This window comes from Ambystoma mexicanum, chromosome 5q (genome assembly GCF_040938575.1).
Source record: "Ambystoma mexicanum isolate Mex_15411 chromosome 5q, UKY_AmexF1_1, whole genome shotgun sequence".
NCBI classification, from domain to species: domain Eukaryota; kingdom Metazoa; phylum Chordata; class Amphibia; order Caudata; family Ambystomatidae; genus Ambystoma; species Ambystoma mexicanum.
This window is the reverse complement of record NC_090933.1, coordinates 63,040,017-63,067,323: the sequence shown is the minus strand read 5'-3', so window position 1 is coordinate 63,067,323 and position 27,307 is coordinate 63,040,017. Positions and strand designations below refer to the sequence as shown.

Below are 27,307 nucleotides of genomic sequence, written 5' to 3'. Positions count from 1 at the left end.
TGATTTCCTGAGCACAGGTCTGTGCACAACTGCACATCACAGTGATGTGCACCCAGGGAATGAATCGGGCTCTCCATAAGGTCACCCACTGCTCCCCGGCACTCTGGAGCCTATTAATATTCAAAAATAAAAAATGACAGAAAGGGGAGATTGCCTTTAGAACCTGCACCACTGCGCCAGCCTGATAAACAATGCCTTGAACAATCCCTAGTCTGGCGGTGCTTTTTCACCGACTTTGCGTCATGATAAAAATCCTTTCACCTATATCAATTTGGAGCCCTTAACGTGACAGACAAAATTGCATGCTAATGTATTGCCCGGGTAACAAAAAGGCATGGTCTACGTGTAGAGCGACTGCTCAGCCCGAGATCTGAAAGCTACTGTGCAATATTTGTGAGGCACGTTCGGGTCTTCAATCACATCCTGCCCCTGTCTTTAAGTGACAAGATATGATAGCTTGTCAATTTCACACACATCCCCCACCACTGTGGAGGTTGCTTTCTCCTTCGTAGGCAGCAGCCTCACATGCTGTGATCTTTGACCTTTCACGTGGCCCGTGCAAAACGCATGCTATAGAAAATTAATGTACCAAAGAGGACGGCAGCGTTTTCGGAACTTCTTTTTCGGAACTTCGGGATGCATTGCACATGCTAGTCAATATGCCATTAGCTTGTGCTCGCTCTGAGGTGCAGATGCCATCATGCCAGGGGCACATTTGTGTCCCACCACCAGGAACTTCAGCATCTGCACCCACTCTGTGCCTGTGCTGTTGTGCGCAAACGAACTGACGTTATAATTTTAGACAGTTCACTGTCAACTGGCTAAAATAATGTCGTTCAAACTACCAAATCCAAACTTAGACCGCCCGCCGTGCCGCCTATAAAACTCTTTTTACCTACCTTAGGCTAGGTGGCATGTGGCGGTGCACATATGGAGCTCACAGTTCTCTTCACGGGGTGGGGTGATGGCCGGGTGGGGGAGGGGGGGGCACAAGCTGCAGCAGGTGGTGTAGTGTCGTCCGTCATGGCAGCTCGAGCTCCTCAGCTGTCTGAATGCAGGCACGGGGTCTCTCGCACTTGCTACTGGCAGTGCTTACTGCGCAAGGCAAGGAGAGACCCAGCAGCAGGGCACGTGCATTTGTGACAGGGCGATCGACAGGCTCCCTGCGCAAGCGCAGAGTGCAGCCCTGAGCCAAGGACAGTCAGCAGCACGAGTAGCAGTTCAGGAGGCCGCAGCACAGTTTGTATCACCCACAGTGTGTTTTCTAGTAATCACGAACGTTGCTACTGCCTCCTGGCCTGCATCTAGGCTGTGCCACCAACCTGCCAGTATTTACATTTGTTTGCTAGCCTTAAATGATGTTTTAAAAAAAAAAAAAAAAAAAAAAAAGTTTTGCAGCAAAATGATGATTGGAGCAAGTGCGCTGTAAAATAAGCACTATGCGCGGCTGACAATCAAAAGGGGCGTGGCTGCACAGGTGCGCACCTTACAGGGATCATTGCCAGGGACTAGTAGGTGAGGCAACTTCAGGTTTCTCACAGCACATATTAACATGACCAAAAATCCATAATAACAAAAGTTAAGGGGATACAAAGAATCCCTGTTGTACTGCATTGTAAGGTGCTGTGTACAATTAATAAAATACAGGAGTTGCAAAAGAGAAATCCTGTTTCTCAGTACTGACATTCTGAATGACTAGTGTAACAATGGCAAGTAAAGTGAAACTGAAGGGTTTACTTCCCTTCAAAAAGTCAGACCAGGATCAAAAACGGCAAAACGGGTGTCCCATTGAAATCAATGGAGGGAAATGTGCCAAAGAGAATATCTTTCCTAATGCTATACATTGCAGAGTAAAACACTGGGCATTGCCGGAGTCAAGGGCCAGTGCCCACTTTACCCCATAGCTGGTCCCCTGATGGCCATGGGCAGTGAAGTGAGCTTGCACGCCAAACTGACATCACACATTTTTTTAATCTACATTTTGGGTTTTAATCTATTGGATGGATTCACACCAAATTTGGAAATGCACACTTTTCTAACTGGGCCACCTGCAAGTTTGGTGCCAATCCGTCCAGCGATTCTGACTGTCTTCGGGACCAAAATGTGTTTCCTATTCAGATTTAGAAATGTTTGAGACTCCCCCCTACAGATGTGATTTCCCCCCTACATCCCATTGATGAAACCGCACAAAACTTTGCAAAGAAAATTCAGAATCGGGTCTATATATTTTTTTTTTTATGCAGCGATCCTCCTATGGGATAACCAACTTAACACTAACTACAGGGTTGTTATCGCTGATTATATATTCAGTGGAAAATATTTAGCTAAGAGTTAAGGTGATCCGATTGATCGCAAAAAAAACCCTTAAAATTCAGCTGCTGTGGGTAGTGTGGGAAACCTGAAGGTGTCTCCCTAGCTATTGCCCGGGATCTGTCATCCAGGTGGCCAGGACACGGCCATCGCTATTGGATCCAATTCATGGGAGTGGACCAGTAAGGGAGGATTGCCTGGATGGGGGTCCTCGGGGAGTGGGACACTGACGGGTGAGACGCGGTATCCCTCTTCTTTCAACACTTTTTTTCCCCCAACCTACAATGTAGGATGTTCAAAACCACTGTCCCCTCCGCCCCCTCTTTTTTCCGACCCATAACACTTTCGTACAACACACTGAGAACGTACGAACACCATAGCCGTTTACCTGACATGTCCCAATACAATGGTCAGGCAAAGTCAGACAATTTGATCAGAATCGCACACACCTGGTGCCCCTTTCCCGTACCCACTGGGACAAAAGGTGGAGCACAATAGCTCAGTATGAACAAGGCAGACCGCACAACGAGACAGCTACCCAGGCCCGGCAGTCGAGAGGAAGAGAAAGGCGGCGAATATCGAGAGGCTGACAAAGAGAGACACGACCTTGCCCTTTTCGACGCAGACCCGTGAAACCTTTGCAGAGGGAATCGTAAGACCGAGGACAATAGCCCAAGTGTGCTGCAACAGATGTCAATGGTACACAGACCGTATCAACGCTGATAAGTGAGAGCGAGGGAACGCCTGCTACTGAGTTGCCTCCCGTTGCGAGGAAAGCCAAGGCGGTTCATCACAGCAGGTGAGTCGAAGGAAGAGCTGATAAGAACTGGGCTGTGGTGAATGAAAGACGCAAAGTGGCAAGTTGAACTAAGTCCAAAGAACTGTGCAAGTGTTGAGGGGAGGCCAGCTGCAGAGGGAACCAGTACCACATGGGTGCTAACACGAGAGACACTGGTCGTTCGCCGTCTGAATGAAACTACAGATACAAGGAGGCTGTAGGAGAGCTGCCAAGATGGGTCAAAGTGGTCATTCAGGAGGTCTAGCAAAATCCCTGTACAGTGGAAAGCCTTTGACCTAGAGAACTGTGAGAAAGCAAGGGAAGTGAATCCCAGAAACATTGAAAATTAATGTGAATGTGAAGTTGGCAAGAGCGAACACGGAAAAGGTATGCTGAAGAGAAAGGGGCAAATCAAAAGTCCCAAGAAACGATGGGCCTCATTACGGGTCCAGCGGTAACCGTGCCGGTGCTACCAGCAGGTTGCTACCGGACCTGTAATCATTTACTGGCACTTGACTTCCCGGTAACGCCGAGGGATTACAACCGCGGCAGTCCGGGAAGTTAGACGCCGGCATATAGTCCCCATTCCCATAGAGTCCCAAAGGACTCTATGGGAAGCACCAGAAGCACTGGCACCATTGTTAACGGTGCCAGTGCTTACATGATGGCTTGCCTACTGTGTCCGGCATGATCAGCCCTGTCGGGCACAGCGGCTCCAGCAGGCAAACCCATAGTGTGCCAGTCTGGAAAAACAGTGCCGGTAAGCTTACTGGCACCGTGGTTTCCAGACTGGCACACTTGTAATGAGGCCCAATGTGTTCACAAACATGTACCCGGTTGAGGGATGTCCATTGGAACTGTTTAAAAAAGACGTTAAGAATTGTGAAGGGAGGAAAAGCCATAGGTGAACCCGGTGGAGGTAGGCTGAAAGTATAGAGGACTCGGCACCCGGAAGAGGGGGACCCAGGGTTGAATAATCTTCACCCCAAGTAAAACCAGGAAAGGAAACTTTCATTTGGTTGAGAAACGTATTGTTTTCTTATTTAAATAAGTCAGGCCCTCGAAGGCAAGAGACTTTCAAGCGAAACGAGGCTTGGCCATTGATGGTTCTGAGAGCTGCATGTGGAACTGTCGTCTTGTACCAGAGAAGCTCGACAGTGTGCTGTGCTCCAAGATCCCACCTTACCCTGTGCTTAAAATGCAGGGAAGGGAGACCTCAAGCTACTGCATCCTGACATATTATTTGTGAACACTTCTTTATTTTCTTGAAAACAATCCCACACCCTTTTTGTATTAGTTGTAAGGTTTGGCAATAGGTTTCTTGGTATATGCCCTTTTTATAAAACGCCACTAGGATTGACTTAGTTTCATTTGATGGTCGACGCTTGCTTCCATCTTAGATTTAGGATTTGATTTGGCTTTTTTCCAACCGGCATACAGTTTAATAAACTGTGATCACTTGTGTTTGTCTTTATTGTTGCCACCATGAGTTCCTTACAGAAGTAATGCCCATCTTAACTCAACGCTCCTCCACCCCATTGATATCCCCATGATGTTATTTATTATGCCCCAGTGAATCCCTTATGTGATGTCAAGGGTGTGTGCATGGGCTTTGCAATGGGAGTGCGTGGGGTGGGAGAATGCCGAGTTAAGATGGTTATCACCTCCCACAACAGCTGAATTTAGAGAGATTTGTGGTGATATATCGGATCACCTTTACTCTTTTAAATAAAGATTTGTAACTGAATTTCAAGGCTTGGTGACCTTGGGATCCACTGCCTTTCTGCTATTTCCAGTGGCCTAGCCATAGCTGATGGCCTCAGGGTCCACTGGCCAGGGCCCTGTCCATTGTATTACACTGGTCATGGCTGTGTCCGTTATACACGATTCACCAATTATTCACAAAGGTACATTGCCCCTGCCTAGTAAATGTGATCTGGGCAGGTTTTGAAAAACTGTCCCAGTAACTTTTTCCACCACTCTTACTATTCCTGTGATAATTTCCTGTAATCATTCCCCAGTATGCTGAGTCCTGTTCTAACAGGAAAACGCTTGCAAATTAAAGTCTTCCCCGTTCTCGCTGGCACTTGTCATGTGTCGTTTTCTTTTTTAGGTCCCCCTACTCCCCTTCAATGTGTTTTCCCCTCCCTGACCTTCTCCCATTTCCTCCTTTCCCTCTTTGCTGTGTGCCGCATTTTATATTCTGAGTGCGCATTGCACTGTTACCACAGTAATCTTGTGAGATTACCCTGGGATTCCTCACAATAAACTGAATATGTTCTAGCTCCAATGGACTCTTCAGCCCACCCACCAATCCTCTGCTTCACGTGTTGTCCCCCCTTTTTTTTGTTGCCTCCCCCTTTCCCACCTCTAGCCTGATGTGCATACTTGGGAGAAAATATTTCATTTTATAGGAGTCGTGCCCAGAAAGTCTGCAAACCTGCATGTACCTATTAGCTATGGTCCTTCTAGAGTAGAAACTAAAAATGGCTCAATTTCTGTAGTGTGTGCTATTGGCAAATGTATTAAGCCTGTGTAGTTTAGAATATTCTGTTGTTGTTCTTAATCATCCTGCCTAGAAGCATAATTAATGCCTCCAGAAAAGATTTGATTAATAGGATGTAGTCCCCTATTTGAGGAGATGAGCAATATAGAAGGAACGGATGACGTTCAGATGAAGAAAGGCTTTAAAAAGCATTGTGACAATGTATTCCTATTTTAATCTATGGGAGTTTTAATGGATATCCTACCTGCTTTTAGTACAAACCTTAGCCTTACAGCCATATCTTTAAAAGGGTAAGTGTTAATCCAGGAGATTGGCGAGCAAAGCGATAATTGGGCTAATTCCCTATTAAGATGGGGACTTCATGCTAGGCCTAGCAAGCATCTGGATTTTTTAGGGAGCTATACTGGTACTACAATAGACTACCATGATGCTTTTCATCTGCCAAGTATATGATTTTTGTAACAAAAAATATATTTTTTATACAGTTGAACATGCCAACTTTTAAAATAACAGAACACCATAATTACAGTATGAACATCCATTATCCTTAAAACAGATCTAGAATTGAACCAATTTTCCTCCAAAACATAGAAAAATAATATATCCACGCTTCATGGTTACCCCCCCATAAAGGTTTGGAGACGTCATCTGTATAACCGTACCTCTGAGTGCAGTTAACCGCAAGGACTGAAACGCTTCACAGCTCATTAACAGATGTTTGACCGTCTCTGAGCATTCTTCCCAGCACAGTCAACATTGCCTTCTTGTGCCATGTTGTGCCAAGCCCCAACTATCTCATTTGAATTTACGATGTTAAGCTTTAATTTGACATAATCCCATGCCAGAAAATTCTCCACGAAACCTTGGATGTATTTAGGGGGGCTATCACTAACCAGCAGATACACCCAAAAACCTGAAGGTAGACTACTGGTAGACAGATTAACCATTAACTGTTCATAATCTTATCTCGACAAAATATTCTCCATGTCCTTCTTGAATTTTCCTATTGGCCCCCTCAACACCTGAACTGGTGCCTTCTCCAGCCATTTTATTGCGCTAGCCCTAATTTGCATCATATTGCTGTCTGGCATAAAATTTGCCCTAGTTGCTATCACTGCAAGTATAAGATCCAACAAAGAGCCCGCTGAGGCATTGCAAACCTTTCATAGTAACCTAAAACGTCACAGTTGCAATATATGTTATGCTAAATTCTAACTAGGGCATTTCCATGGGCGTTTGAGGGTGTAGTCTTAAAAGTCTCTTTACAGCCTTGCCTCTAATTTACAGATTCCATTAATGTCTGTTAAGGTCCAAATCTCAGCCACATATAAGATACTGGATCACATTTTTGCCTGATACATCTGTATGATGACCTTCAACGGATAGCCACCACCCATATTTGCAAAGGAACTGATAGAAACGGACAGAATGGCCGTTTTAATTTTATAAATGTCCAAGTGCTGCGTTCCCTGCAATTCTACATCAAGATGGATGCGAAGATATTTAAAGCTGGAGACGACTTAAACTATGGTTCCCTCCATCCATTTGGCCCCCTTTTTTTTTGGTTTCTTTTGCTTTGTGGATAAGACCGACAGTCATTTTAGTTTTTTCAGTATTTACAACAAGGGAGTTACACTTGGCATACAGTACAGGTGTGTTCAGGGTTTCCTGCAGGCCCCAGGGGGGTAGAATCCAAGATGACAAAATCGTCTGCATAACCAAACCACTGCACTGTCACCTAATTTAGGTGGATTTGCAGATCGATTGGTTGTTTTTCTCCCTCCTCCCCCCAGGCCAAGGTCTGCTAGGTATAGATTTAACAACATGGGTACCATTATACACCCCTGTTTAAGTCCATTGGAAGTATCGATTCATCAGTGGTTTGTCCTGCCTGATCTATACGAACTTTGACACGTGGGCTATCGTGGAGATAGATGATCGCCTTTAGTAGGCCTATGGATAGACCCCAAGAGTACAGTTTCTTCCAGAGTTTTGATCTGTCCACCATGTCAAATGTGGCACTGAAGTTGATAAAAGCTGCATATACTGTTTTGCATATAGACCAGGCTTGCTGAATAATGGTGACCAGCACTAAACTATTGATTGTAGTATTCGAACCCTTACGAAAACCCATGGGATTTTAATGGAATGATGTTGTTCTCCTCCACCCAGTCCTCAAGCTCTGAAAGTAATACACGGGCACAAATCTTTGCTGGAATGTCTAACATTTGTCAGCAAGCGATCGTTTTTAGGGTCATCGTGCCTTCCTTTCTTCAGAACCGGGAAGATTTTGCTGTCCCTCAAAGATTTCGGGAGAGTTTGAAGTGCGCCAATCCAACCAAATAAGCTGTTTAAGGCCTCTGCCCAAACATCAGGACACTATATGATTTTGAATTGAGTGATTATTCTTGTACTGAAAATGCTATGGAGTTGGGCAATGCAGAGTGGCCTTTTATTTGGTACCCTTTTCACTAAGGCTATGAGAAAGTACCTTACCTTGTGTGTTGTTTTCTTTTTCTCTTCGCTTTTAACAATATTAGTAGGGTAGGCTCATAAGAATGTAGATGGAGGAGCGGATGCTAAGGTGCATGTTACAGTTAAACAGCAGTTTTGTTTAACACTTTGCAATTTATATTACGAGAGCGGGTCTATGAGCTTTGATTGACCTTTTTTCTTGCTGACGTGCGTGTGTGTGTGTGTGTGTGTGCGTGTGTGCGTGTGTGTGGTGTGTTTTTTCTCTGCAAAAAGCAGGCGCAGACCAGCCTCTTTCCCTTCCCCCTATTCTATATACCAAACTCACAATCCCATTTATTTTGCCGTTAAACAAATACAACTGCAGCAACATTTAATTGAGCCAAATGGTTGGGCGGAGAAAAGTGGGGTTTATGATGAGAGCATGAATTAGCGTATGTTGTAACTGATATTGTAGCTTGTGTCGAAATAAACTGTTTTAGTAAGTATAAACGCTACAGGCCATGCCAGATGAGTAATACCCAAGTGAGAGGCTTAAAGTCATGCGTTACAGGCCCTGAATGCACTATATATTGCTGCAGGACCACAATGGCTGCAAAAAAGAGTCTGAAGTCTGGCTTCCTCCGACAACTACCCTAGACTCAGAATAAAATATCGGGTAGTGCAATCTATAAATACTGATATATTTACGGCAAGTGTTTTTTTTCTTTATGTACGTGTGTGTATGTTTTTATTTATTTTTGTTCTTTTTTGTGGGGGTTTCTTGGAACCATTCATACCCTCACCTTCATGCCCTTATCCAACAGAACTTTACGCATCTATCCGAAATTTTATTCAGATTGGTTGACCAGAAGAGTTGTCACAGATTCAAGCACTTGTTTCCAGAGCTAGTTGCCATTGATGCTGTTTCCTCTTTTCATTTTTGTTTGTTGTCTGTGCTTTTATAGCAGTGTTTCTGTATCTTTATATTTCCTTTTATTCATGAGACCGGCATGTTTTTTATACCTATAAATAGCACCTTTTGTATGAAGGTTTCTCTGCCATGCCAAGCCTAATTTTTATTCTTAAAGAAATGTATTCTGTTTCCATTAGTCTATGACCTTTATCATGTAAGATGTCTAAACGTTTTATCTTTTATTACAGGAAAATGGCAGACGAATTTTCTGTGAGTATGGCTTCATTACACTTACGTTTTTCCAATAGTATCGTTTGTTGAGTGTGAAACTTAATGGGAGCGAATTTCTTTTCATGTTCTCACAAAGTAAAGAAGAGTGGGTCTGTTCATTCGAATGAATGGGCACCTTGCATATCAAACGCATTCAAAAGCTACCTAGATTACCCCTATGCAGCAGCAGTTCTACAAAGCGTGCACAAATGTAACGTGTATATTTCAGTTGAGAACCTTTCAATTTTTACATATAGAAAACGAGGTACAATAGGGAGATCCGATTCAAGAACTCAATACTTGAATGAATAATTACCACTTCACTCAACGTCCTCATGATATCCCTTCAACCTGTGGGCTGCTAGGAGGATATAACCGTGCATGCTTCCTTCTCAACCTTTTTTGTTCTGTTCTTGTATACGATTGGACAAGTACCAGAGATCCTCAGAGCCCCCTTTTTAGATGGATATGTTTAATGTCGGCCTTTTGATTAATTTACAAGAGTCCGGGAAGAAGCAACCTACATTCTGACCTCTACCGCTGAAGACTTTACTTATCTAGCCTCAAATAGTTCCTGTGGTCTACTCCTAGTTCTTTTCCACCATGATTTCCTTGTGCCACTGTCTAAAAATAAAAAATCAAATGAGCGTCCTGGCTGTCTACTGTGGCTTTCCTCTAAAGAAGCCTGTTCATTCTTGCAATGGAACACCCGAGCTATGGAACAGATTGAAAGAAGGCTTCTGGGAAACCGTTCAAAATTTAATTGGTACTTTTACATTTTAGTTTAGCCTTAAATGATGTGCCCAATGCTCATTCCTTTTAAATCAAAGTTTGATCTGGGTGCATTCATGCATCATATTCTCCCTCATGACAAAAGCATGGATCACGAGGACTGAAGGTATTCTAGAAAGAGGTATACTTGCAGATTCATGGATCGGGTAAAGCGTAACGGAACGCATAACCGAAGATCATCTAATTGGTCTCCACATCTCCCACAAGGTGTCGGGGGTCAACCAGAGTGAGGCACATTACACCTGTGAATATGCCACCACCCTTGACTACCCTTACTCCATTATCAGTACCAGCATAGGGTCCCCTTCTTGGTATGTTCTGCCTGTCAGTAGAGCAACCTAAACATGTTGAAAGTGATCAAGTCACCGTAAACACTGCTTTTTCTTTCTCTCAAGAGTTTCCAGGGAGATACCTCAACCTGTGACCTCTCTGGACTTGACCACAGAGGGAAAGAATCCTAAGAAATGTACTTTATACTTCTACAAAATACCTAATATGTGCGAGTGGGTGGCTCACCTGAAGACTAACCCTTTTAAGGACCCTGTGCTATGCCCAAACTCCCTGCAGGCTCCAGACGTCTACTGTAGGTACATCACAACTCCTCTGCCAGGCTTGCTTCTGCTTCCTAGCATTTGACTCCATCTTTTCAGGAATGGAAGAATCCAGAAAAGTCTTCCTTCCCCAAGTACTGATTAACGATGCACTCCACTTGGATTTAAGCAGTTGAGTTCCCTCTGGTTTTCAAGGTGGTCTGGCTTCCAATTTTAGCAGGAAAGACTGCTGTTGTATCCGAGAAGATACCTAACTAACAGGATTGACACAAGAGAGCCCACCACTCTCAACATGGCCTCGCACCACCTCAAGCTTTTTCCAAAGGACTGAAACATATGCCACCTGCAGGACAATCTCGTAGAGCTGGTCAGACGCTGTTGATGGCATTGTAGGATTGTTCTGATCAGGGGCACAGTGAGACAAAAGCAACTCTCTTCCGACATCTTTTTGTTATGAGCTACTGCATTTGGCTCCCGATCAACAGTCGAAGGACTAAAACTATTTTGGTTATCCTACTGGAAGGGGGGGGGGGGCTTCTTGAATACTGTGATTCTCAAGTCCCCTGAAGTAGACCAAAAACTGTTTGAAATTAAGATGTGGGTGCTTTTTCAGCAGGCTGATGATACCAAAATGTCAGTCTTGGTTCACCCATCTTGTGCTAATCCCTTAACAATAGCCTACCCCAGTAGGACCACTTGCTCCTATTGCTTTTCCTCCAACAGAGACCAAGCTAGACGAGCTTCTAGTACCCCAACAAAAGGAAGTGGCAGAGCTCTTGTGCTTCCAAAGTCCTAACTAGGCTGTGGATCCACAGTCCAGCCTGTGTTACTCCCCGAATCAGGTTCTCTGTTGGAGATGGTAGGTGTAAAATTGAATGATTGAATGGACTTGATTGAAGAGCCTGGGTTATTTCTTAACCCAGGCCTCCTCACTTGAGGGTACTCTTTTTCTATGACGCATCCCTCTGATGTAAGAATAAAATAGCCAGAGGAACACATCAAATAAAAGAGCGGGGATAACACACTGCCACGAAACCAGTCTGAAAGGGGGGAAAACAAGATGGTAAATGTAAATTTAGAAGGGTGGTTTCTGATTTATTCTGTATAATGATTAATCACCTGTTAGAGCTTTGTAGGGCGTCCCAGAACAGGCCGGAATGCGAGGATGCCAGAAGCCTATTCCTGGAGAATAACAAGGGATGTATTACCTGACCAATATAAGGATTTTACTACAGTGTGGTACGTATAGATATTAGCTTTCTTACCAGTATATTTAGGACAGTGAGGAAGGTTCTATGTTAGTTCATCGACCACTATTTCATCGTGGGACTTTTCATCGCCAACATTTTTATTTTATTTTTATTTTTTATTTATGGGGGGCTGTGCCCCCCCAAACCGCCCCTTACTTAAATAATCATACCCCAACCCACACAAACACCCCCCTAAACATTTTTTTAAAAAAAAGAATGTTGGCGATGAAAGGGTCGGCGATGAAAAGTCCCACGATGAAAAAGTGGTCGACGAAATGCGTGTATACCGTGAGGAAGTGGTGAGGGACTGTAGTGGAAGGAAATCCAATGCTGAACACAACGACAAGGATAAAATAACAAGGGAAGTTAGTAGGGTTTCTGAACCGAGGCGGTATGAGGGACAGGATGGTGCACAGAAGGATGGCTGCAGAGCATCTTCAATGTGCACTAAAACTGTAGATGTGAGGAATCCACAATGGAGCGTGACGGTTTGAAAAGAGACCTGGCAATTGTGCTGGCGTCACAACAGGTAGTTCGTAGCTGAATATTGTAAGTGAATTGGACCTTGTGTCAAGATCCAGACTGTATTCGTTTGTGAGGTAGGAGACGTCTGTAATGCTGTGGCGTGTTTTGGAGTCGGCAGCAAAAAGTAAGTCTGTGAAAACCGGCACGGGTCGGCACCAGCGGAGCATATACGTACAAGGACCAGAGGCAATGGGAGTCTGTGGCACGGGCAAGGTCGGTTAGGAAAGACAGGAAACCAGAACAATGGCTATCACGAGGATAGAGACTAACTGCGATCAGAAGCTGTGAACGCCGGAGTTGCAAGACTCTATGCAGAAGGAGAGGCGGTCCCTGCTGCAACAACTGGCTGATTCGTTCACGTGACCCAGTAGGAACGGGCGCTATGGTAACAGTGTTTCCGACCCAGCGCGTTGCCGCAGCTCATTTCCATGGCAATTTCCAACGATGAAGGAACGGAGCAGCCACAGGCCGGGTGTTACTCACCACTCCGAATAGGTCAAAAGATGCGGAGAACACGACCTTGGAGATGTTGGTAGTATAGAATTCCGAATTCAGCCTTCCATCCCAACTCCCCTCAGTACAAGACTCAGGCTTCCTCAAAGAGGGGCTCTTTTCCACAATGTACCTCTCTGCTGTTTCAGTAGAACAGACAGAGATGTCAATTGAATAAAAATGCGGGGAGAACACACACCGCCAATACCAATGCTGCAAAAGAATACAAGATATTAGACAGTGTTGATGTGTTGATGTTATAAACAAGTGATTAGAAAAGTAAATGATTGAACAACTACCTATATGAATATTGGAGTGGAATTGCGTTTCCCCGGGATTATCTACAAAGAATAACATGAATGAGTGGAATAAATCTAAATCAGTATTGTTTCCCACTTTAGCTATAGTATTGATAAAAACTGACCTGAGTAAAGAATATTGGAGTAGGAGGAGTCCAGGATAAGGAGTTCAGAATTCTAGAGACAACGACAGGACACAATAACAAACAGGGAAGTTAGTATAGGAAAGTAACCCTGGACGGCACGAGGGACGCACTAGGGTCGGGTTGGTGCAAATCAGGAAAGCGTTTATATGCACTGAAGAATAATCTCACAGGAAAATCACTCAATGTCCCAGAATCCAACACAAAACAATGTCCAAGGAAGACAATAGCTATGTACCTGAGTACACGATTATGGTTGAGTAGTTGTTGAGATGATCCGGATGAAAAAACTGCCAAAATTGATGTGTAGAGCGGCAACCAGGAAAGAACCGCAAGACACTGAAGAGAGCCGTATCCAGAAGCGTTCCGAGTCCAACAACCAGACGATCACAACAAGAACAAGGGAGAAGACGAAGCAATCCAATTTCAGGCAGAAGGTCAAAACCAGGAGTTCAGATAAGGGTTCGTGTAGGGATACACGAAGAAGAAACGGATGAAACCGCGTGTAGCTGGTAACGTTAAATAGCAGCAACGAGCCCCTTGGAAGACGGTGGTTTTATAGTCGTTGTAAGAGGGGCGTGACTTGCTGTACGTCTTCCACGTACAAGGCGTGTCAGGTGACCTGGAGTACGTCGACGTTTGTACAGACGCCATGGTAGCTTGTACCTGGACCATAGAGGAGCCTGTAACGAAGATGAATTCTGCAAGGATGCCGACGGGGAAGTCCGAAGTGTAACACCGGGTCCCCCGTGAGGCTAACCTTTGCCTATAGTGTCATGAAGCCTGACTAGGAGCACGGGAGCACGGTACCGTAACAGCCTGAAGCAGGTTTACCTCTGAGTAGGAGGAATGCTACAGCAGCACTTTACTAATTTCTGGGACAGGCTTGTTTCAGACGCTTTGACACGAATCCCTTCGCATTGACCAGGTGTGATAATCGCTCCTTAGCCCTTCCCCATCCTAAAACATTGAGATACAGTACTAACAAAATCTGGGAGTATTCTCTGTTGTCTTCCTATTAAAGAAGCAGTTGGGGGGCAGGGGGGTGTACTGACCTGTGTCAGACTGGAAAAGGCATTAATTCATCAAGAATATCTCTTTCCAGGTGCACCCCTATACCATAAGCCCCATGATATCACTGGTGAAATATCTCTTCTTTCAAGCTACAGTTTGCATACTCCACATAGCATTGGCAAGAGAGCCTCAGAGATATGTGTTTTTGCCACCAAGGATAGGCAGCTCTAGTTCAGGGTGCTTCCGTTTAGACTCTGAACTGCTCCATCAGCCTTCAGACAGGGTCTAGATACTGATGGGTGGTCTATGCAGAGAGGAATGGTAGTCCATGCTTTCCTGGATAATCTGGCAGAGCCATTTCACAAAACCACAGTAGACACGAGGAGAGTGAGGAGTTGTCCAGAATTTCGGCTAGCTTTAAGGGTAATCACTGATGCATAACAAACAAATGGAATATATTTGCACTTGCTGTGATGTAGCAATAGGGGAGGGATTCTTCATGGACTTCGGTTGACCATGCTACAAAAAGAAACTGTTAACTTGAGTTTGAACAGTGCTTGGACCCTGCAGTAGGTCCCACTTAAGGGAGCATATCACGCATGTGCTTCGTGCTATGGGGACAGTGGACACCTAAAGTATCTGGCAAGGCATATCTTAAGCCATTGGGCTCCAGAGACACTGGACTGCAGTGTCAGAATAGCTAGCTCTTTGAGCACACTAATTCTGGTGCTTTAGTGGTAACCTCAGACGCAAAATGTATTAAAGGGTGTAGAACCTGATGCCTCTGTACCTATAATCCTTGTTACGGAGGCCAGCATCAAAGGTTGTAGTTGCTGTGGCAACCCTAGGAGATCTGGAGAACCTCCTGAATGCTCCTGGTAAATGCTCCCCCCCCCAGTTCATTAAAACGTCCCTGCAGAAAATCCAGAGGAGGGGCAAGGGTAATCCTAATAGCGGCTGTGTTTGAAGAAGAAACTGTGTTTTCCACCACTGCTTTGACCTTTCACATATCCAGAGTTTTTCCCATCCACCTTTTGAGATGACTGACCCTAGCATCTCAGGTCCTCCTCGGACTGCATGCAGTCGGGTGTATTCTGAACATTGGGTTTTCCAAGGTAAGGGAATCTCTAAAGAGAAAGCTTCTTCCTGTGAGAACTCGGCATCCCTCCACTGTGAACACTTCATCTAGGAACTGGGCCATGTTTGAGTCGTGTGTTAAGAGTGGGCTGGGTCCTCTTTAAAGTGATCCTATGCAGTTTCTTCATTTTATGCAGGATGGCACCTTCTCTTGGAGGTCAGTCACCTTCTGTAAGGTTTTCCACGGCTACATGGGTATATATTTCCCCTGCAGAAGTTTACACTTCTGGACTACTCGGGTTGAGTTCATTCAAATTGACGTGTTTTAGACTGCAATTTCCTTTTCCTACTCTGAGCCTTCCTCTAGTCTGGACTCCCCGTCAATTAACTCATTTAAATCTCTGGAAGGAAACTAGTCCACTAATGGTCCTGATTGTTCAAGTAATTTTCATGGTACAGATTATTTCAAATTGGGCGTCTGGTAGAATCAAACAAATGCCTAAAGTGAAGTCTTACAGTTTCTACTACTGTCGTCTTCTCTCGCCTTCTATCAAAACACCTCTCTGACTGCTATCTAAATATTGCCCTGGCTTCACTGGGCAACACTGAAGAGACTAGCCTGTCTGCCTCGGGCAATATCAGCCGTTAATGCCCTCTATTGTTGCAGGATCGGAGTTGAAGCTTTGGCTTATAACGTGAGAGGAGGGCATGAACGATGGCTTTTGCCTTTTATGAGCAGACATAATATAATCAGTCTGTCTTATCATATATCACCACAACTGCCCAAGAATGTGCCTACCACAATGCAAAATAAAATGTGTAATGCAAATCCGATGACCACTGCTGCTGTAGTTGGCAAAACCTGCAATCGGACTCAAACAAAATGAGGCGCTGGTTTATCAAATAGACCTTCCAGAGCAACACATGTTGGATACCGAAAATAAATTAGTAACTGCTGCCTAAATAAATTCGTATTAGTTGTCCTTTTTCCAGCCCTAACCAACACTCAAGGTTGCATTTCTGAACACTGTATTGACCCTGAGATTCTAGTTGCTCTTTTGGGGAAAGTAGACTTGAATATACTACTTGGAACACCACGGTGTAAATCACAGGGACTACAGGGTGTACTCGCCACCTGATAAACATGTGATTCTATATGTTTACTTTTGGTTATTATTTTCACACTTTGCAGTTCCTGATGCTGTGACTTATTGGAGACAATAATACTTTTGGATTTGGTGTGATTGGCTCCAGTGTTTCCCCCGGTTCTTTAATCCCTACACCACCTTGATAGCAGACCCGATGGAGTCCTTCACCCTGATTATCCAAATCTACGCAAATGACTTGCAAATACTTTTTAAAAGGTTACCCCTGAAGAAGAGAGAACCCCCATCCCTGCATCCCTCCAAGTCTAAAAAAAAAATCTGCAAAAATTAGAAATTGACTGTAACCACTGGTTCAACCCAGATGAAACACCAATCTGCTTTGGGATGCCACCTACCCGCTTGCTAGACATTTCTTCTAGTACCATGATACCTGAGGTACACCTTCTCTCACTTGCCTAAAATCCAGAAACTTTGGAGTCCTGTTCGATAATTCCCTGACATACATCCCACAAATCTATCAACTGCCCAAAACAATTCTACTTCCAACCCCACATGATTTAACAATCGTACCTTAATTGCAAATTGCCAAGAAGATTGAGCTAACCAAAACTTTGATCTTAACAAGATTAGATCATTGTAATTCTTTATAGATGAGCTCAAACAAGGACCATATTAATTATGTTGAACTCCAACAAAACTAGGCTGCCGGACTTCTTTGCATTAAAACCATGACACCCCATCACACATTCACTGAAAGCAGTCCTGTATAATTATCCTAAAGTTTGCTTAGTGTACAAAATTCTCTTGAACTCTGGTCCCACCTATCTAGCGGCAAGCATCAGAAAGAACAAATACTGCCTAGGAACCTGAGATTTACATCACTTTATCCGCGGGCCTCCCCAACTACAGACATCTACAGGAGGGATGAACACTGCCAGCTTTTGGCCCCAAACACTGGAACATGCTTCCACTAGACATTCAAGCCGAGTTGTCCATGTAGAAATTCCACCGTAAACCAAAACCATTGCTCCCCTCAAACTTTCTATCATAAGAAACACTAATTATGTGTTCACTGGCAGCCCGTTTGCTAGTCATTCAAAATCCTGCCCTGTTCATTGACCCGGCAGGATGGGTAGAGGGAGGTGTACGGGGGCTCAGCTGCCCCATGTGTGCCCCCAGCCGGCACCCTATTATACACCCCTCCCGGCACCAAAAGCTAGCTCCGCTACTGCATTGACCGACCTGTCAGCCCAGTGTTCCATATTGGCTGGCATCCCACCAACAATACACTCCAGGTTTTGGTCTATACTTACGGTCCCGCTTTCCCCCACCTCCACTACACTCATTGCAAAATATGTAGATGTTGAAACTGCCTCTTGTCTTTTGCCCTTGCTTGGCTTTCATCCTTTAATTAACTGCTCTGATCTCTGCATCACTTTGTACGGTTTTGCCTAACTACTTGCTCTTCACTCGTTGTTTCCTATCACCCTTGTTTCCCCTGTTCCATGACTGTTTTATGCTTCTTTGTGTCTCGGAACTTTCTCCCACGCGAAATCCGATTTGAACTGCCCCCCTTCCTTCTGCCTGTACTATTTCTTATTCCTTTTTGCAGACAACTGTACTCAGGAATTGAAAGTAGCCTACAGGTTCAATCCAGTGGCAGGTCCAAGTTACTCCTTCATCCTTCCAAGGTTGATAAATAGGGTACCATACACTGAGGTGATAACACCTTGTAACGCTAACCACTGTGAGGAATCGGTCATGAAGCAATATATAGTAACATAAGTGATTATATATTTTGACGGTAGAGTTCGACATGCTGAGCTACTGAAACAATTTTCATGAAAGGCCCACCCATCTCTGTAGAAATTAGAATTTTAATACATGGTAATGACCTATTGCGTCACGATGTGTAGATTCTTGTTGGTTAATTCACATGATTTGAATGTGGTTCATGATAATATGGAATTCTTTGATATGTTATTCACCAGTTCTGTATTGTGGTTTTATGTAACAAAAAAATGAGCACTACTAGAGCTATTTACGAACGTAATTATTTCCAGTGGTATTTGCATCATCTGTCGCATTCCATCTCTAATATTCCTGTAGCTCTTGCAAGTTGTAAGATGTCCATGTTTAAATCATAATATTGGCGTGCCTCAAACATGTCTGGCCGTTCTAATACCACCCCTCTCCAAACAATCGACGTTTTTCTTACAAGACTGCTACAAAAGACTACACTTATATCTGCCCATGTTCATGGTAGAAACCCGCGACTACCCCAAATTCTAATTTGCCAATGCTCCTCTGTTTCATGCTATACCGTTTGGACTGTCCATTCAAGAGGGTTTAATAACAAAAACGTTGATGAGAAGCCTTTGTGTGTGTGTGTGTGTGTGTGTCTCTCCCTCTCCCTCTCCCTCTCTCTCTCTCTCCCCCCCCTCCCCCACGAACGAACAATACAACGCAGGTTTCTTCTTTTAGCCTGCTTTACATTTTTTTTTCTTCCATAATCATGCTTTTGCTACAATCTTCGACCTGTGTGTCAAATCTCTCTTGGTTTAGGCCATGCTAGTGGACCCCCTACTTTTGCAGGTCTTTTAAGCTGCTGTTCGCCATGCCCAATCAGTATGTCTTTTTCCTGAGTAGATAGGCCCACACAGCACCTGGAATCTGTGCTGTGATGCTCTTTCAAACTGCACTTTGGCTGCAAACTTTGATACTATAAAACCATCTTTAGGAGACCGCAAACAAGAGGCTTCAGCAGGAAGAAGACATCCAGTGAGTTACAGTTTATCGTAAGCACCCCAAACCAGTTACATTTGACCTTTTTTAGTTTTCCTAGTGCCATCTGCTGCAGGCGGGTAATGTACTGCTTTAGGATTGATGACCTCAACAATGCCAAACGACTTATTACTGGAGTTTGCTGCAAAGATTCCCCTCTCAGGGGCCAAAACCGGCACTCCTGCCGAGGGTCCTGCAAGGTCTACTACTGTAGCTTGTTTTGTGGTGATGCACCAGTGCCCTGGGGCTATGTTCCCGAAGGGCCTTAGTCCTGTTAACCGGGTTTCCTCTTAAGTTTACCACACACATACCACCTAGTGTACGCTTTAAACCGGTGGCGAGTCAAAGCACTCCCCATTTTCCACGGGTTTCACCTAAAGAACCTGGACAAAATGGCTGTGTGCATGGGGATAGAAGAAGGTTCAGATACCGTTTTTAGTATCCATGTTTCCAATCTGTAGGGCCTTTCTGTTCCTCGTTCTGCCGATGGTCTGATTTCTTGAAATTAACTGGCACCATCCTTTGCAACTATAGTAGAAAGACATGCAAAATAAAGGCAGGATTTGTTCTACACCCAACTTCAAGGTTACTTAAAAGAAGCACATGCTTGACTCGAGCTGACTGAGCACCATTTGCAAGGTTAATGTCCTTTGCTCTCTGCATCGCTGTATACCGAAATGTGGACATACACTTCTCTACAACCCGGCCGTCAGAAAGAGCGTTTACTAAATTCAAAAGGCTCACAAATTCCTAGGCAATTAACTGTATCCAGCAGATCTAATAAGGAACGAGTCAAATGCATCTCGGGTGGCGCCCAGGGGTCAAGTCGTAGAACATTAAAGTGGGGGGACTCCTCAATAAACGCAATGGGATGTGACTTCGCCAGAAATTACCATATCAAGGTGAAATATAGACATTTAATTAAATTGGCTTTGCATAACCATCCAAATTGAACAGGACGAATGGCATAATAAAATCAACACACACACACAAAACCAAGACGGGTTACTTTCTTCCAATGTTTTTTTTGAAAACGTTAAAAGGTGTGCATGTTTTAAACTCAAAGAACCAATACAAATGTTTTCCCTGGGACTTGCAGTACCGAAATGGGATATTTCACCTTTAGCTGTTTGCCATTTTTCTTCATGTTATGCAGTAGTGAAGTGTCTGGCCTACACACGTAACGATTTCAGGGTTGAGCCCCTAGATCGGCTATAATTCATAAATTCAAAGAGGACGTCCAATGTTTCTCACTTATCTGGGGGGACTGAGTCCATCCTCCTGAATAAAGTGGGTATACTCCGTCCCCCCCGCGTGTACCCTCGACTTGAGCCACTGGCTCCAATGCTTCTGAGCCCACGGATTCCCATCCGCACCAGCACCTGGCCTCCTCCAGTAATTCTAGAGGCTGCTCTTGCATAAGACCCACTGGCAACATTTGACCAACCGCATCTGCTCAGTGAGGCTGATGATAATGGTAAGAGAAAAGATTGTGTTCAAAGCACATTTTCAAAGAGGGAATTTAAGGGCTTTATGAATGCTTTGGTAATCCCAGCTTGTGAAGAGGGGGTTTTGGCCTATGGTGAAACAATGGAGGTTCCACATTGGAGTTGCATATACGGTAAGGCACACAGTTGCATGCACAGTAAGGCACATTGTTTTGATGTGAACAGATTTTCTTGTGGAGCCCATCCTATGAATAAACGGATATAAGGACACTACAGGACCATTCTGCCTAAAAGTTAGGTTAAGCTGTGCATCCAAAGTGCACTGTTCAAGCAGCAGAGGCTTTGGAACAAGCTATCCTCATTGTCTCCTACTTCTTCTTGGATACCTTTTTGAACAAAAAGGGGAAACGATCTAGCTTCATTAGGCCCGAAGGTACATAAGCATGTTTTCTTTCCTGCTGAAGGCAACACGGATGCTTTCCTGGCAGCTTGTAATTTCCAACTTTGGAAGTAAATTGCTGAATTTTAGAAGGCTTGCCTGATGGATAAGCAGGATGTCTTTTCATCTGACCACCATATTTCCTGAGTGGTGTACCCTCTATTTGGTTATTTATTGGTGGGGCCTGAGGCCCTAATTGGTAATTGATTATCATAGGCAATGCATTGTGCCTCAGCTGAAAAGCCTTAAGGGATTGGGGGGGGGAGGGGGATTACTGGTTTTGCAGCTCCTTCTGAGCCACACGATTTTGACAAAATTCAGAGAAAGTCAAGTCTCCTCAACATCGCTGGCATTCAGGATTATGGTGCATCGACCTGATCACATTCACCCTTTTCATTTTTCTGATGGAAGACTTGTTTTCCCAGAGGGGACTACCTTATTTGTCAGCCTTGTGCTTAAGGTTCTAATGATAGGCCACCTTGGGTTATGAAATGGGAGAGTGGAGGGGGTTATCCAAGCGGCTAGGGAAACCTCCATGAGATAGGCGCTTAGACCATGTCTTCACCCCACCCCTTTCATGTTCTTTGAATAATTGCTTTCCAGCCTAGATATTTCTGATCAACTCATGCAACGCCTACCTGGTGGCAGTGGAGACTTACAGGAGTTCTGAATCAATTTTATTTTCTTGCTCCAACCTAGTAGTCGAACTATTCCTAGGTCTCTTGCATTCGTACCCTACAAGAACAATTGCCTTACCGGTTATGGGTTTTGAGCACAGATCTTTTAGTGTTGCCAAAAATGAATATTGATGGCTAGAAGGTTTTGAACTAATCATAATCACAGAAATTGCGCTGGACAACCCTCCAGATCATTAGTGTTTTTTTAAAATGTACATCTCTTCATTGAATAAAAACAAAGAAGCGGTAAGAAACGGAAACAAAAACAAGGGCAACCTAGTACATACATGTCCGGTAAACCTAGGCAAGATAGACTATTGGAGAGGAGGGTTGATGAGTGAACGTAAAGCAAGAGCAAGATTCCAACTGGCACCAGAGGATTCAGACAGCATGGAAAATAGTCTTTCAAATAAGTCAGAAGAACCCTCCCTCTCTTCTCACTTTGGCCAAAAGACAATCTGCATAAATCCTTTAAGCTTTTGCTCCTGCTACTTGGCCAGAACATTCATAGGGAAGTCTGTAATGTGTGGTCCTTCTCTTCTCTTTCTGGATTTCTTCAACAATTCTTAACGTGGCATGGGATAGGCAAAGGCATATCTTAGTGCCATGGGCACAAGTCTAGCTGGAGTTCGTACTGATGCCTTGATTCCTAACTTGGCCAGAATCGTCCAATGTCCACCAGATCACCCCTCTTGGCCATGGTGGCCCTAGCTAGATCTGATCAAAACAAGAGCCCTGCAGTTGCAGGACTTCACCCTGGACACTCTTCTCAGGAGCAAAATGCAGTCATCAGGCTCTTTAAGCAGCGCTTTGACGGTGCTGCCAACATTACCATCCCCAACCCTGCTCCTACCCAAGCAGAATGCTCTTTTAATGATGACTGCAGCCCCAGGAGACTCCGGGTTAGACTCTCGTAAAGCCAGGTGGGATGCTATCATCATTGGATAGCTCTACCATATCAATGTATTATTGATTTAGTATGGTAATGCCAGCCAAAACCACCTGAAAAATGTATCCTAAGGTGCAGGCTCCAGGTATGTTCACCAGTGCTCCTCGAGTATTTAGTGATGAGCAGAAAAAAATCATCTTTTTGCCCTTCTTTTCTGCCAGGGCTCTTCTCTGCAGCACTCCCAATAGAATGTAAACCCTCTTAACATCCAAATATAAATACGGGGTCCTCGGCGGGGAGCATGCTAATCGGCCTAGGTCTACTTGATCGAAAATATTTGACCTTTTCCAATTTGACCTATTTTGTTTTTTGTGTCGAAAATATGGGGCGGATACCCCCCCGATCCCTCTCCATCCATCTTATTTAATTTGACCAATAAAAATAACAAAAATTTGCTTAAATCGAAAAAGGTCAAATGTTTTTCGATCAAGTATGCCAATACCAGTCTATCCAGTCACTATAGGAGAACGCAACCCCGCTCTCCCGCAGGTAGAGAGCCTCTCACAAGCTGCCCTGGTTTAGATGCTCCCGTTTGTGCAGCTACCCCATAGCAGCTGCCTGATATTCACCATAGAAAAGTGCCATCTTTAGTTTGGAGGCTCCCTCAGAGCCCACCTGAATCGTTGAGGAAGGTACTGCCACGGTCAACCTCACTGCACTTGCCGTGGGGAGTAATCTTGGATGCATGGAATGCACGCCGCAGCAGTCCCTTGACGGCTGTAATCCTAATGCCTTTTCACGGCTTGGCTCCAACCCTCCCTGTAACATACATGGGGTCCTGGTGGGGGGGGGGGCCAGGGGGCACGTGGTACACGTTGCTCCCCATGGTAGCTTTGGGTACTGCACCCGACCAGCGAGTCTGGCGGGGATAGGTTGCCCTCCCCACCCCTTAGGTGATATATACGGTTGGCGGCGAAGGTTCAGGACATTTGGCGGTTAATGCCGTTCCGAGTTGCCTGGACCTTCAACGGCACCGCTGCTGTGGTGGCATGTGGCTGCTTGGGGGGCACTCGGTTTCTGGTGCAGGGTAGGGGAGTTAAGTTAAGGAGGGGTAGAGGGTGTACCGGGGATCTAAAAAACAAAAGAAAACAAAAAACGAATACATGTATATTAAATAAGAAGGGGCTAAGGGAGTAGTGTTGGTTTTACACCAACCTTAGCTTCCTGTTTTTCCGGGTATGCGGGCTGCTCCGAGCCATGGCCGCACTGTGTTTTAAAGTCCCTTGGTGAGGGGGAGCGGGCGGGGAGCGCTCCCCTCTCGGCCTGCCAGGATCGCAGCCAGGAGGTGTGAGAGGGAGCTTGGTGGGGCTGTGGTTGTGTTTCTCCGGTCCTGGTCTGGAACCGGAGCAGAGGGCTAGATTATATGGATTATATTATATGGATGGATACACAGTTTGGGCTGGTTCCAGGCGGTACAGGTGGGGGGCAGCCAGTGGGGAGGTGAAAGGGGGATGATGGGCCAGAGTGGGTAGAGCTAGATGGGTTGGGCAGTGGGGTGCTGGGGGGGGGGGGTTCCTCCTAAGAGTCCCCAGAGAAATGGTGGTTGCCACAGTTTGCCCACCAAGGATCAGGGAATGTCTGGTACCTGCGCTGCCTTTGGTGGGGGTGCAATGGGTGCCAGGTTTCATGGTTCAAAAGGTGGGAACGAATAACGGGACTTAAGGGGCAGGTGGGCTAGTTAGGACTGGGAAGGGGTGTAGCGAGCCATGGAGGGTGGATATGCCAGGGTGGGGGCGCCACCTAAGGAGGACCACAGGGTCACCTTGGGGGTGGCGTTAGGCGGGGTCAGTACGCCCCCGGGCTTGTCCACGAGTGCAAAGGGAATTGACATACACCATCATACCTAGGTGCAGGGGCTAGGGTGGCCCCCGCTAAAACAGGAACAGAAGGGAATAGTACATCCCTGGGCCGGATATCTTGGTGTGGGGAGATGGTTGGAATGCCTTCCCCTGCACTGAGAGTGGGGAGTGATTTTGAACGGTACCCCCCAGCAGCTGTGCAGCAGTGATGGAGTTCGCATGTAAGTGGGGAGAGATTTGGGTGGCTCGCCGCAGCGGCAGTGCTGCGGCGATGGGGTGTACGCTCCACACTACAACGGTTTGGACCAAGAGGTGAACTGAAGGTGCATTGGTGTTTGGGAAGGGTAAGGTTAGTGGTGTGAAGGTGATGTGGGAGGTGTATTTGGTGGGTAAATGATTCAATTAAATGTAATGCACATTAAAAGAATAAAGGAAAATAAAGAATAATTATGAAGGAAGAGTGAATATCCCAGGTTGGAACAGGGTTGGGCGGGTAATATTAATACAAAAGAAAGGGCATTGGTGAACTGGGGGGCCAGGAAGGGTGGTTTGAAAGGGATGAGGAGGATGAAGAGAGTAACAGTTGGTATGAGTGGGGGTGGGGGAGGAGGATATGATAAGTCATTTGTAACGCGCCTGTACACAGGTGTTTCTAAGAGGGACAAGATGAGGGAGGGAACACAAAGGGAGGACAAAACAACGATCTTTCCAAGCCTTGTGTCAGTCTGATCGTACAAGTCAAATGAGTGTGCGGTAGGCCTGGAGGCAGTGCAGCGATACGGGTCAAGGGAGGGAGGCCTGGCACCCATGAGACTCTGAGGGCAGCCAGTCAGCAGTATACAGGCTGCTCAGCAAGGGAGAGCAAGAGAGAAAAGCAGTAGAAGAAGAGTAAGGTCTTCAGCTGTCCTGGAGTTTCAGGTGGTCTAGCTCCAGTTTGAGAGGGACGGGGAGGTCATTCCGAGGGAGGTACATGCAGGTGGGAAAGATCTACACCCCACTCTTGACTGGCAGAGTCTGAACATCAGAGATTTGGAGGTGTCTAAGAAAAGGGCTTGAGAAGGAAGGAACGAGAGGAGGGAAGGTGAAGATAGGTTGGTTCTATTTTAAAGAGAGGCCAGGCATTGGATGGTAAGGTAAAGGGAGATTGGTTAAGTGAGAGAAGGGGGCAGTAGTTAAGGTGAAATGGAGGTGGCCTACTCTAGGGTTAGGGGCATGAGGTATCGGGCCCGGTATAGGGAAGAATGGGGGTGTTGTGGTTGTATACCAGTACTCTGGGCCTTAAGGTTTAAGAGCTCATTGATACCGCATCCCACCCGGGACCTTTGTGCGACCCGTTATGGTTGCTCCCACCCGGGACAGGGCTTGGGGGAGAGGGTTGCAGTGGGAGGAGTAGTGGCGGCAAGGTGGAAAGGAATGGTGGGGATAAGCATATTGGGTCAAGAAGTTGTTGGGTTGCCTGAACGGCAACACAGGAATACTTTTGTCGTACCTCTGCTTTGTTGGGGGAAAGGGATGTTTGTTGGGTGACGATTCATTTTGGTGACAGTTAAGATGGGTGAATACAGGTCAGCAAAACAGTTTAGACTAATGGGGAGAGGGGGGGGAGAATTTCAATTTACTGGGAGAAGTAGGGTTTAAGGGGGGCGACGAGCATTGTAGCGGTGTGGAGGATGGAGAGGATGGCTTCAAAAGAGGAAACAAAAGGAGAAAAGGTAAAATGGTAAAGGACAAGTTTCAAGGATTTATAAAAGAAAGAAAAGTGGGGTGCCAAGAGGGGCTTTTTCAGAGGGTGGGCGCTCGGGTGAAGGAGAGTGGCATACCGGGGGATAAAATGAGCAGTGTTGCTACATGATCTGATATGACATTTATAATGCGCCTATACACAGGGGTTTCAAGGCGCAACGAGGCAAGGGAGGGGGAACAGAAGGAAGACCGACAACGATCTTACTAGGACAGGTGTCATTCAGATTGCGCAAGGGAAGGGGGGAAAAGAAAAGTGCTGGGGGAGGGGAAGTGCAGAACATGGGATAATAACATAAATAAAGAACGGTCAGCTGGTGGCAAGTGCAGGGTGAGTGCAGACATAAGTGCTGGTTTGGGGACTGTAGGGATACAGAAAAAACAGTCCCCAGGTGCAGGGGTTGAAGGCAGCACATGCGTGCAACTGGCAGGGCTTAGGCACGAAATTAGATGGATGGCCAGGTAACCCGTGCAGTCTCAGTAACAGCAGGACTTCAGCAGGGGAGAGGAGGGGGAGAAAGCAGAAGTAAAGAGGAAGGATTTTAGGTGCTTCTTCCGGAACCAAATATGGTTCTCCTCAAGTTTCAGGGAGGCTGTTCTAGAGGGAGCCCCCAGCCCAAGAGAGAGAGATCTACCGCCAATTTGTTGCTTGGAGACGCGACTGACCCTGAGGGAGTTGGAGGCGGATGAGTGAAGAGTTCGAGAGGGTAGATATTTAGGAAGTTAGAGTTGAAGGCATTGCGGCCCCAGGCCCCAGAAGGCCTTGTGGCCGATGCAGAGGGTTTTGAACTTAATCTTCGCAGCCACTGGGAGCCAGTGCAGAGATTTCAGTCCTGGAGAGACACAATCCCTGGGCTTGAGGCCAAGGACAAGTCTTGCAGTCCTGTTGTGGATGAGTTGCGGATGACGAAGAGGGGAAGCAGGCAGATTTAGAAAGAGGCTGTTGCAATAGTCCAGCCTGGAGAGAACCAGCGCTCTGGAGACAGTGAGC

General features: G+C 45.6%; 1 protein-coding gene across 1 annotated transcript in view; it reads left to right on the top strand.

Moving 5' to 3' along the window:
* The window catches only part of LOC138497212 (galectin-3-like), a 167,689-nt gene that overhangs the window by 41,684 nt on the left and 98,698 nt on the right, over positions 1-27,307 (top strand). Inside the window, exon 2 of the mRNA XM_069620536.1 lies at positions 9,210-9,231. Within this exon, the coding sequence (XP_069476637.1) occupies positions 9,214-9,231 (18 nt within the window). The 5' untranslated portion in view covers positions 9,210-9,213. The remainder of the gene's footprint in view (positions 1-9,209; positions 9,232-27,307) is intronic.